Source organism: Schistocerca serialis, chromosome 1 (genome assembly GCF_023864345.2).
Source record: "Schistocerca serialis cubense isolate TAMUIC-IGC-003099 chromosome 1, iqSchSeri2.2, whole genome shotgun sequence".
NCBI classification, from domain to species: Eukaryota; Metazoa; Arthropoda; class Insecta; order Orthoptera; family Acrididae; genus Schistocerca; species Schistocerca serialis.
In genome coordinates this window covers 307,324,470-307,337,691 of record NC_064638.1, presented here as the reverse complement: position 1 = coordinate 307,337,691, position 13,222 = coordinate 307,324,470, and the positions used below count along the sequence as shown (strand labels likewise).

The 13,222-nt window shown below is 46.9% G+C and overlaps 1 protein-coding gene across 1 annotated transcript in view; it reads right to left on the bottom strand.

The window, feature by feature from the left end:
• LOC126469208 (regulator of G-protein signaling 11) overlaps nt 1-13,222 on the bottom strand; it is a 183,045-nt gene that overhangs the window by 80,306 nt on the left and 89,517 nt on the right. The window contains exons 6-7 of the mRNA XM_050096618.1: nt 11,625-11,758; nt 1,468-1,692 (exon numbers count right to left, since the gene is read on the bottom strand). Coding sequence (XP_049952575.1) covers nt 1,468-1,692; nt 11,625-11,758 — 359 coding nt within the window. The remainder of the gene's footprint in view (nt 1-1,467; nt 1,693-11,624; nt 11,759-13,222) is intronic.

Here is a 13,222-nt window from a genome sequence, read left to right as displayed (position 1 = left end):
GGTTCGTTCTACACTACAATTCTCTGCCGCACTCTGCAGGGGAAATGACGATACTCCTGCTGCATTTTCCATGGGAAGTCAAATGAACCGCTGGCTATGAAAACAATATTTTGACATAGCCAACGAGCTGCAGTCCAGAGTAGAAAATTGTTGAAAAGCACTGGCAGCTGTCTTCTATAACGAGGGAATTAAAAAGTTGGTACAACGCTACGACAGATGTCTAAGTCTGGGCGGTGACTGTGTAGAGAAGTAGCTGGAAGGTGTAGATAAACGTTGAAAATAAAACAATTGTGATTTCCACTGTGGTTTCGATTACGCGACCTATCGTTGCTTACTTTCCGAATAGCCCTCGTATTTGCAGATTAACATTTTCTGATTTTCACCTTCACTTGTGTTAAGGAACCATGATTCCAGGTAAATTTCATGATTACAGGTCAATAACGGGAAATAACGTGTAATTTCTAATTAGCGATTTTGCGAGTATCAAAATTTGTGACAACTACTCGTATTTTTTGATTGCATTGACTTAGAAGCTCCAACTTGTTACATCGCCAATGGACCGCGGACCATATTATGTAACGTAAATTTCAATTTGATATGTCTCCCGCTCCTGAGAAAAAGGGGTTTTAAATTTCGGACAGACAGACGAAAAACAAAATGATCTCACGAGGATTCCATTTTTACCGACTGAGGTACGTAAGCCTAAAAAGGAACACTTGATTTTTCTGGATCGAGTTACAGTACGTGAGTTGTAGTACATAACGAGAGTTGTTAGAGGGAGAGGGTTCTGGAAAGGTTGTGGGGTGGAAAAGTTGGGGAGGAGGACACTTGCCAAGCTTTTGGAAAGGGAGGCGGGGAATTCGGGAAATGGAAGTCTGATATGGAGCGGAAGGATGGGCCTATCTCTGGGCGGATTCCACTGTCAGGTAGAGAGGGTTGGTTGTGTCTCATAGGGATATGTCGGGCTAGGATGTATAAATGTGAGCAAATGGTCCCACAAGGATTGTGCTGGTGAAAATGACGCAGAGCACGATGGCAATAATCAGGGATAGAGCGGTAGGTGTCATATTCGCAGCAAGTGTAGAAAATCCTAAAATTTTCAGTCTGCGAGAGCAAAGAGGGCGGCAAGGGATCGTACAGGCTATTGGAGGACAGTACACAGATACCGAAGGCGATACGGAATGCATGACGTTTGAGGATTTGGAGGGAGTGCCAAAAGTTTGGAGAGACAGAGACCAGGAGACAATGGCATAAGAGAGGATTATTCGGATTAAGACTTGCGATCCTCGCCTTCAGCAGGTTAATAGTTTTCATAGTTTTAATCTGTTATGGGATTGTTGTTGCGTGGTTATTAGGTCTACCAGTATGTTAGTTAACTGGATACGTTTATCGTCATGGAAGTGTAACCCCTGTAAGAGCACGTCTGTGTGTGTGTATATATGATTAAGGCGGAGAGCACACACTCACAGGGGACTGTTGAGCAGCCAGAAAGCGGGGTCATCGGTGGTCCAAGGGTTGGAAGGCTGCACGCCGGACAGCAGCGGGTCGTACTCTACGTAGGTGGTGCAGTGCTGCACCAGGTTGTCCAGCGCCTGCGACACCTTGACGCGCGTGCGCACCAAGCAGCTCCTCAGGAAGTCCACCTGCAACGAGGCGTGCGTGGCAACGGCGCTCTGAGTCGATAATTCTTCGCTAAAACCACGTGCCGAAGCGATAGTAATTAGATAAAAACAGCAATAATTAAGAAATAAAGCATCCAGTAGGGCCGGGGGGAGGGGGGCGAAGTGAATCTTTACGTGTTGAGACAGTGTGATTTTATATGAGTAATTAAAACATTGAGTCAAATTTATAAAGACGTTGGCACTAAGAGTACACTTACCATTATTATATTGCACCCCCTCTGGCCTAGGTGCCTGCACTGATGCTGCTGAAAAGGGTGTCAAAGTAGTTGTATCCCATCCCGAAGGAAGCTGTGTAACAACTGTTGGGGCTGGTCCTTGGTATCCTGGATACTGATATTGGGACAGTATTGATGTCCGACTTGGTTTCACACATGTTTCTTTGGGGAAGACCTGGGGAACTTGCTGCCCACAGAAGTACCTCAACATCATACATACATGTAAGCGTAGGCTTCCGCGGCCATTGTCTTCCTCAATAAAATTCTTCAGGGTATCAGACCGCATCGTCATAATTTAAAATGCGCCAACGTTTCGGCCAGCGTTGCAGCTAGCCTTCATCAGGGCCTTACGTTAAGAATTTTATTGAAGATCATACATACAGTTCATAGAGATACGTGCCACGTGTAAACGAGCGCTACCTTGTTGAAAAACGACCCAACGATATTATCATATGAAAGGGAACACATGAGGAGTCAAGGCGTCCGTGACAACATCGGAATCCCCTCAATCTCTGACAACCGTGACCTGTAGTTATACTCGATAGACCTCACACAATGTCGCCTGGAGTAACAACGCTATGCTTGAACGAAACATTGAAAGAGTAGAACCTCACCCGAGGTCGTCATCATACTTGCCGACGATGGTATCCGGTGTAGTGCAGGACCACAGTTCACCGGACAAGGCGTCGCCATCCGTCAGCAGTCTATGCCTACCAGACACGGCATCACTCCAGACGCAGCCGTTTGTGTTGTCCTGTTAAGGGGAGCATACCCATGGGACGGTAATTACCTAGTGCATCTGCTGTTAGCCTCCGACCGATAGTTTGCTACGACACAGAATGTTGCAGGGAGTAAGTTACTTGCTCTACGATGTCAGCTGCAGATGTGAAAGTGTGATCGACTGGTATCTTGAGGACGAGCATGCCTGCCCTCCAGTTCCAAGCAGTCCAACTGCGCGGCACTGTCATATACGAATGGCCCACAAATCTACATATTTGCACGATTCGATCATCTGGTTAAATGGATATCCACAACGAGCCCATTTCTGACTATGTCAGTTGCTGATAACACTGTCTCGCACGGGTACATGGCATCCCTGTTTCTTTCACAGTGATCACTCTACGTCTAACACTGTTCACGCCACTTACGTACCCTAACGAGACTAGTAACAACACTTAACAAAACAACATGCTGTTCTAGATGTCACAGAGAACTACAACTCTTTACATAATTCTCCACGGTGTGTCAGTGTACGATGTTACATCGACATCTGACCGTGTCATCTCGGTGCTTCATTGTTTTTGTCAGCCAGTGTATTAACGGTATATTAGAACCGTCTTTGCAGCTACACACAACAACAAAATTTTGCATCACCCCTGTTCCCAGAACTCCTGAAGATAGACGTTGACTGTGGATATTGTATCACAGTCCCTTTGACCGTTAAGAGGTGTCACTAAACCGGCCCAAAGATGCAAACAACCATGAGCAGCGCATATTAGACGAAGAGCGTCCGACAGCCGATGAGTTCCAGTCATTCGAACGAGAAGGAGGTACACGGCTCATGTTGTCTGTAGTTCAACCACGCCTTGACGGTGAATACCACGGTTCGATGGCGTCCACATTGTTACTTCGTGCCAGGAAGTGCTTTCAACAAGGGAAGTGTCCAGGCGTCTCGGAGTGAACCAAAGCGCTGTTGTTCGAACTTGGAGGAGATCAGAGAAACAGGAACTGTCAATGACATACCTCGCTCAGGCCGCCCAAAGGCTAATACCGCAATGGATCACCGCTACCTACCGATTATGGCTAAGAGTAACCCTGACAGCAACGCCAACGTGTTGAATAATGCTTTTCGTGCAGCCACAGGACGTCGTGCTACGACTCAAACGGCTGCATGATGCGCAACTTCACTCCCGACGCCCATGGCGAGGTCCATATTTGGAACCACGACATCATGCAGCGCGGTACAGATGGGCCCAACAACATGCCAAATGGACCGCTCAGGATGGGCATCATGTTCTCTTCACTGAGTGTCGCATATGCCTTCAACCAAACAATCTTCGGATCTGTGTTTGGAGGCAACCCGGTCAGGCAGAACGCCTTAGACACACTGTCCGGCGTGTGCAGCAAGGTGGAGGTTCCATGCTGTTTTGGGGTGGCATTATGCGGGGTCGACGTGTGCCGATGGTGGTCATGGAAGGCGCCGTAACGGGTGTACGATACGTGAATAACGACATCCGACCGATAGTGCAACCATATCGGCAGCAAATTGGCGAGACATTCGTCTTCATGGACGGCAATTCGCGCCCCCATCGTGCACATCTTGTGAATAACGACATCGCTCGACTAGAGTGGCCAGCATGTTCTCGAGACATGAACCCTATCTAACACGCCTGCGATATATTGAAAGGGGCTATTTATGGACGACGTGACCCACCAACCTCTCTCAGGGATGTACGCCGAATCGCCGTTGAGCAGTGGGACAATCTCGACTAACAGTGCCTTAGTAAACTTGTGAATAGCATGCCACGACGAAATACAGGCATGCATCAATGCAAGAGGTCGTGCTGCTGGGTATTAGAGGTACCGGTGTGTACAGCGATATGGACCACCACCTCTGAAGGTCTCACTGTATGGTGGTAGAACATCGAATGTGTGATTTACATGAGCAATAAAAAGGGCGGATATGATGTTTGTGTTTATCTCTATTCCAATTTTCTGTATAGCTTCCGGAACTCTCGGAACCGAGGTGATGCAGAACGTTTTTTGATGTGTATACTACACGTGGAGTACTATTAATTTAAAACAGTCTCAGTGGTAGCATTTTAATCTAATTTTCGCCTGTATATGGAAGTGTTGTCTGCCTGCGCATTTCACGGTGTTTGCAATGATGTGTTTGGTATAATTTCAGCTAAGCTTGCTCAATTACTCATTTTCTTGACGAAAAACATTACAAAGTATTGCGCCACTAGTGGTTTTTTATGTTTTCCTAGATAAGTGTAGGAAAACGGCCGGCCGGAGTGGCCGAGCGGTTCTAGGTGCTACAGTCTGGAACCGCACGACCGCTACGGTCGCAGGTTCGCATCCTGCCTCGGGCATGGGTGTGTGTGATGTCCTTAGGTTAGTTAGGTTTAAGTAGTTTTTAGTTCTAGGGGACTGATGACCTCAGAAGTTAAATCCCAAAGTGCTCAGAGCCATTTGAACCATTTTTTTGTAGGAAAACGTAAATAAATTACTTCAGGATTGACAGCTGCGATGGAAGTAGTGGAGTGTGCCCCAGGCAGGAGGCACAGCACGCATTCCGCCAATCCTACGAGATGTGTAGCCGCAGCACTCACCCGGAGTTGCCACACTTTCACTCTAGCCATTACAAAACTTGCCGCTTGCACTGTGCTTCAGTTTCAGGCTGCCTGCTGTTCTGTTTGATCGTTCGTTGCACCCTGTGATTTTGTTAGCTTTAGTTTTTATGGTTGCAGGGGTTTACTTCATTTATATTTATTTTTTAACGTTACTGTAACACTGTACTCACTTTGCATGTCCGTGTTTTCAGAGCTACATTCGGTCCTTACTACATTTTTTATTGACGATAGTGCGGGATCGCACTGAACACAGCAGGTGGAGGAGCTCTTCGAACGGTAGGATTTTCGGCGAATGGACTGGCCTGCTCGTCCCCCGACTTAAATCCTATAAGAGTACGTGTGAGACGCGCTAGGGAGACGTATTGTTACGTGTCAACATGCAACAGCGACCATTCAGCAGTGTCGTCCGCGCTGGTGGAGGAATGAACGCCCTAGTTAAGGACTCCCTAACAACCTTCTGGCCAGAAAGAGAGCACGTTGCAAAACATGCACTGCTTTTCGTGGTGATCACACACCCTATTAAAAACAATGCCCCGCTGTTAGTAACGTACAGAGGACAGTTATGAATCTAGGTGACTTAATAGTAACGGTTATTTTTTAATAAAACTGTGATTTATTTCCGGCTCATTGGGTATTTATTTCAGTTACCTTCTGCGTATACTGTAGCAGTTCTTTCTTGAGCCATGTTACTTGGTGGTGACACATCATGCAGAAGTTACTTTCATCAATAAGTCTTAGACACCAGTGTACTTGATGCGTAGGTGTGACACTGTGCATCAAATGCAAGCAGATGATCTCGCTTTGGAGATCTCTCACAGAGTTCCCGTTTCGAGTAGATGAAAACGAGATTCCGTTAGCAAGAAGTGTTCAACAAACTTTAATAACACAAAACTACCCTGAACGTCGAAAATTCGGTAGCAGCGTCAGGAAATGCGTTTTCATAAGCTTTCCTTATCTCATACTAATAATTTGTTATCGTAAATAAAACTGAAATGAAAACATGGCCCATCTCTCCCAGAAGGACCGAGCGAGGTGGCGCAGTGGTTAGGACACTGGACGGACGATGGTTCAATCCCACGTCCGGCCATCCTGATTTAGGTTTTCCGTGATTTTCCTAAAACGCTCCAGGCAAATGCCGGAATAGTTCCTTTGAAAGGGCATGGCCGATTTCCTTCCCCGTCCTTCCCTAATTCTATGTGACCGATAACCTCGATGTTTGGTCTCTTCCCCCAAAAAAGCCCAACCAAACTCTTCCAGAAGACACTATGCCGCTTCTGTCTTCGCACATTGAGTAATTTGCCTGTTTGAGCGAGTTGAAGGGAATGTAAGATTAAGTGTGTGTTCTAAGTGGGACGTGGTAACTTTGCTCGGTGACTCCATGTGCTTCTGCCGAACTATCAATCTTAAAGCGATTCTGACGGACCACAGCGTTGCAAAACAGTGTCATGTTCGACCGCAAGCACAATTTGAGCGTTTCAGTCGCATATTGAGACACATATGAGGAGTGTATCCTCTGGCGTCCTTTGTGAGGGGAAAAGTTCACGTCGTTCGAAAAACGCTGTCACGAATGTAGGCCTGCCTTTGTCAGCAATAAATTTAAGCAAATTAAATACAGAATATCGTCACTTTCTTTCAGGAAACTGATACTTTCGGAATAATGCCGGCCATATTCTTCATTTGTATAACCCGTTGTATATTAATTTATTAAAGTTGATACGTGTATGGCCGGCCAGAGTGGCCGAGCGGTTAAAGGCGCTACAGTCTGGAACCGCGCGACCGCTACGGTCGCAGGTTCGAATCCTGCCTCGGGCATGGATGTGTGTGATGTCCTTAGGTTAGTTAGGTTTAAGTAGTTCTAAGTTCTAGGGGACTTATGACCACAGCAGTTGAGTCCCATAGTGCTCAGAGCCATTTGAACCATTTTTTTTTGATACGTGTATGTAATCATTAAAATGATTTTTCTTGCCACGAAGCGCAATTAAAACATCATCATTCATAGATGTTTCTCGACTCTTTCTAGTTTACTGAGAAAATGAAATGTCTGCATGATGTAGTATAACGTCTCTTATTACATCCGTGCCCAAGTAATCACAATTAAATTTACATACTTCAGATCTTGCACGCTTTTTATCAGGAGCACAGAGGGGATACACCTGTGGAAACTCCCACTTTTCGATTCTTTTTAACAGATCGTACTGATACGCCAGCATAATAGGCTATCAGGTTGACAAAATTGTTGAGGCAGCAGATATAATCCCAGTGGACAAGGCTCACCTGTCATTGAACTGTGCATTGTTCTTGACAAAAGAAAAACAATTACAAAGCAAAACAGGAAAACTATACACATACAAACAACTGAGAAATATAATCTACTAATTAAAAAACATTAAGAGATTAAACGACAAGAAAGACACATTACTAGATGAATACTAACTTCAACAGTAAGTATAGTTGCGTTATACTAAAACTACAATTCGGTAGTTTTGGTACAGTACATAAATGATGTAGTAATTGATAGGTCTACAGGCAGTATTGGTAGCATTGGCAGGGAAACAAACATAAATGCATGTGTAAGAGAGAACTTGCGAGTCGACGATTGCTCTTTGTATTTTGTTTGTTTGGTTGTTTGTTTTGCACACAATTACAACCCCACATCATGCAGTGTTAGTCCATTGGGTATTTTATATCCTTACAGAATATAAATTATATTTTATAAGAAATAACTCCTTCACTTTTATGTAACCAAGTTAATTAATTTTGATGGAAGTATGGAAGTACAGTTCAAATTTATGCATGCCTGTATTTCGTCGTGACATAAAATAAAAAACTGCAAAAGAAAAATATGTCAGACACCGCTTCAGTACTACATCGAATACATATAAAACATAATTCAACTACCCACAAACAATGTTCGCATTTATCACTAATAGCGGAAAACTCTTGTGTTTGATGATGATGAAGAACCATCTGTTGAGTGCAAAATAACAGCTATATATATTTTGCGCTCAACAGATGGTTCTTCATCATCATCAAACACAAGAGTTTGCTGCTGTTAGTGATAAATGCGAACGTTGTTTGCGGGTAGCTGAATTACGTTTCATATATGTTCGATGTAGTATTGAAGCGGTGTCCGACATATATGTTCGATGTAGTATTGAAGCGGTGTCCGACATATTTTCCTTTTGCAGTTTTTTATTTTACATTTTTTGAGGAGATTGCGTTTTCTAGCGCTATTTGATAAAACTGTATTGTTTTCTTTATTTTTAATGCAACATCCTTGTGTTTCACGATACAGATCAATTGCTTTCGAATGAAAACTGAATTAAACATTGAAAATTTGAATTTTGCTATAAATACAGTTTGTTTTTGCTTAACAGGCAGGAGGATAACTACGTACAACGAAAATGTTACACAGGTTAGGCGCAACTTTATACTATCCTCCCACAGTTTCTGGACTATTTCTAGGGGAACGTAGTCAGATACTGATTGCATACGTAAGGAAAATGATCGCCATGAGGAAACACCCGGTAGGTACTCAATACACCTACCGTACAAGCAATGCGGCTATGACCTTAACTGACCAAAGCTACTAGGAAAACTACCGTAGGCTTACTATTCTAGTAGGAATGCAATATTTTTTGGACGTCCAACAGTACGTCTGGCCGTATGCGTGGTGTCGAAGGGAGCAGATGTGAGGACTGCTTTCCCTCTCCCTGACTCACCTCTCCCGCAGTGCCACACTGTTAGCGCCACAACCACAACGCTAGCCGAGCAGGCGCATGCGCGAGTCGCCTCACCATTGCGTTCCAAATTGCACCGATAAGTAACAAAAATGCTCGCTGCTCTGTGCCGATCAACACGGGCTAACGCGTCTCAATTTGCTCAAGCGTCGGCGTGCTGCAAGAAACGTGAGTTACATACACACATCAAAAAAAGTTTTGCATCATCTCGGTTCCGGAACCTGTACAGAAAATTGGAATGCAGATCAACATAAACATCATTTCCAGCCTTTTTCTTACTCATGAAAACCACACATTGCATGTTGTACCACCATACAGCGAGACCTTCAGAAATGGTCGTCCAGATTGCTGTACACACCGGTACCTCTAATACCCTGTAACACGTCCTCTTCCATTGATGCATGCCTGTATTTCGTCGTGGCATACTATCCAATAGTTCATCAAGGAACTGTTGGTCCAGATTGTCACACTCCTCAACGGCGATTCGGCGTACAACCCTCAGAGTGGCTGGTGGGTCACGACGTCCATAAACAGCCCTTTTCAATCTATCCCAGGCATGGGCGATAGGGTTCGTGTCTGGAGAACATGCTGGCCACTCCAGTCGAGCGATGTCGTTATCCTGTAGGAAGTCATTCACAAGATGTGCACTATGGGGGCGCGAATTGTCGTCCATGAAGACGAATGCCTCGCCAGTATGCTGCCGATATGGTTGCACTAGCGGTCGGAGGATGGCATTCACGTATCGTGCAGCCGTTACGGCGCCTTTCATGACCACCAGCGGCACACGGCGGCCCCGCATAATGCCACCCCAAATTAGCAGGAAACCTCACCCTTGCTGCACTTGCCGGACTGTGTGTCTAAGGCGTTCAGCCTGATCGGGTTGCCTTGAAACACATCTCCGAAGATTCTTTGGTTGAAGGCACATGCGACAATCATCAGTGAAGAGAACGTGATGCCAATCCTGAGCGGTCCATTCGGCATGTCGTTGGTCCCATCTGTACTGCGCTGCATGATATCGTGGTTGCAAAGATGGACCTCGCCATGGACGTCGAGACTGAAGTTGCGCATCATGCTGCCTACTGCGCGCAGTTTGAGTCGTAACACGAAATCCGAGCCATAATCCGTCGGTAGCGGTCATCCACTACAGTAGTAGCCCTCGAGCGGCCTGAGCGAGGCATGTCATCGACATTTCCTGTCTCCCTGTGTCTCCTCCATGTCCGAACAACATCGTTTTGGTTCACTCCGAGACGCCTGGACACTTCCCTTGTTGGGAGCCCTTCCTGGCACAAAGTAAGAATGCGGAGGCGATGGAACTGCGGTATCGACCGTATAGACATAGTTGAACTACAGACAACAAGAGCCGTGCACCTCCTTCTTGGTGGAATGACTGTATCTGATCGGCCTTCCATGACCACCAGCGGCACACGTTGGCTCCGCATAATGCCACCCTAAAATATAACCTCCACCCTGTTGCACTCGCCGTACAGTGTGTCTAAGGCGGCCACCCTGACTGGGTTGCCTGAAAACACATCTCCGACGATTGTCTGTTTGTCCGCAGCTCGTGGTCGTGCGGTAGCGTTCTCGCTTCCCACGCCTGGGTTCCCGGGTTCGATTCCCGGCGGGGCCAGGGATTTTCTCTGCCTCGTGATGACTGGGTGTTTTGTGATGTCCTTAGGTTAGTTAGGTTTAGGTAGTTCTAAGTTCTAGGGGACTGATGACCATAGATGTTAGGTCCCATAGTGCTCAGAGCCATTTGAACCATTTGATTGTCTGTTTGAAGGCTTATGCGACACTCATCCGCGAAGAGAACGTGATGCCAATCCTGAGCGATCCATTCGGCATGTTGTTGGGCTCATCTGTACCGCGCTGGATGGTGTCGTGGTTGCAAAGATGGACCTCGCGACTGACATCGGCAGCAATGTTGCGCATCATGCAGCCTTTTGCGCACAGTTTGAGTCGTAACACGACGTCCTGTGGCTGCACCAGAAGCATTATTCAGCATGGTGGCGTTTCTGTCAGGGTTCCTCCGAGCCGAAATCCGTAGTTAGCGGTTATCCACTGCAGTGGTAGCATTTGGGCGGCCTGAGCCAGGCATGTCTCTCTGTATCTCTTCCATGTCCGAACAACATCGCTTTGCTACGCTCCGAGACGCCTGGACACTTGCCTTGTTGAAAGACTTTCCTGGCACAAAGTAACAATGGGGATATGATCTAACGGCGGTTTTGACCGTCTAGACATGGTTGTGCTACAGGCAACATGAGCCGTGCACATCTTCCTGGTGGAATTACTGGAACTGATCGGCTGTCAGACCCCCTCCGTCTAATAGGCGCTGCTCATGCGTGGTTGTTTACATCTTTGGGCGGGTTTAGTGACATCTCTGAACAGTCAAAGGGACTGTGTGTGTGTCCACAGGCAATGGTTATCTTCAAGAGTTCTGGGAACCGGGATGATGCAAAACTTTTTTTTTATGTATGTATTTTGGGAGGAAGCCTCTAGTGCCGCACCAGGAACGCGCACGTGTGAGTGCGAATGCGAGGTGCGAGGTCGCCGATTGGCGGGCGCTCACCCACCTCACGCTTGACGTCGTCTGAGGAGCGCCTCTTGGCGCGCGCGGCGGCTGCGGCGGCGCGCCCCCAGGCGGGCACGGGCGCGGGCTCCAGGTGGTGCGTGTAGCCGGGCGGCGGCCGGTACACCCGCCAGTACGCGCGCTCCTGGCTGTCGCTCACGATCTTGTCGCCCTTCTTGCGCTCCTTCGCCAGCCGCACCTGCAAAAACCGCAAACGACTTCAGCTGCCATCTCCGTGCGCTCCGGGCTTCACGAAACCTCAGATATTTCCGCAGTTGTAACCGTACAAAGTGTTTCAACACTGACAGTGGTATTATTATTAGAAAGAGGCACCAAATAGCTGCGTATAACTAACTAATCTTTATTCAGACAGAGTATTTCGGAATTTATCACCATTGTCAAGTGCCTGTGAATACACACTGAAACGGCAAAGAAACTGGTAGAGACATCCGTATTCAAATATAGAGATACGCAACAAGGCGGAATACGGCACTCCGGTAGCCAACGCCTATATAGGACAACAAGCAGTTGTCAGATCGGTTATTGCTGCTACAGTGGCCGGTTATCAAGATTTAAGTGAGTTTGAACGTGGTGTTATAGTCGGCGCACGAGAAATGGGACACGGCATCTCTGAGGTAGCGATGAAGTGGGGATTCTCCCGTACGAGCATTTCACGAGTGTACCGTGAATATCAGGAATCTGGTAAAACATCAAATCTCCGACCGCTGCGGCCGGGAAAAGATTCTGCAAGAATGGGACCAACGACGACTGAAGTGAATCGTTCAACGTGACAGAAGTGCAACCCTTCCGCAAATTGTTGCAGATTTCAATGCTGGGCCATCAACAAGCGTCAGCGTGCGACTCATTCAACGAAACATCATCGATACTGGCTTTCGGAGCCGAAGGCCCACTGGTGTACCCTCGACGACTGCACGACACAAGGCTTTACGCCTCGCCTGCACTCGTCAACATCGACATTGGACTGTTGATGACTGGAAACGTGTTTCCTGGTCGGACGAGTCTCATTTCTAATTGTATCGAGCGGATGGACGTGTACGGGATGGAGAAAACCTCTTAAATCAATGGACCCTGAAGGTCAGCAGGGGACTGTACAAGCTGGACGAGGCTCTGTAATGGTGTCGGGCGTGTGCAGCTGTAGTGATGTGGGGCCCCTGAAACGTCTAGAAATGACTCTGACACGTGAAACGTACTTCGGCATTTCTGACACTTGTGGAAAAATCCAGGTCTCTAACGTATCTACATAAACTCTTAGACATAAGACCTGGACGCCGACCAGCCGCCGCAGAGAGTCATTCACTTATGGCGCCAATAAAACTGGCCATCTGCAGGATCTGCCAACGCTGTAGGACGCGGAAGTGTTGTTGCCCGCTCGGGATGCTACAGTGCTGTGTCTGTTCCTGGTCTCGTGGTAAACTTCATGCAGCGTAGACACTGAACCGCAACTTTCTGACCACTCCTTCCTGTAATCTTTTAAACCTCATTTCGACTGTCTGCCAAAGGTGTCGTTCTGATGGCAGCTCAAAGAGAATATGTGCCGTTTTATAATCCACTAATAACAGCAAAACCTTCGGTGAAACAGCTCGTGGCTGCGGCAAGACCCTTACAGTTTATGCTCGCGAGTCTCGCCCTACAGCGTCCACCT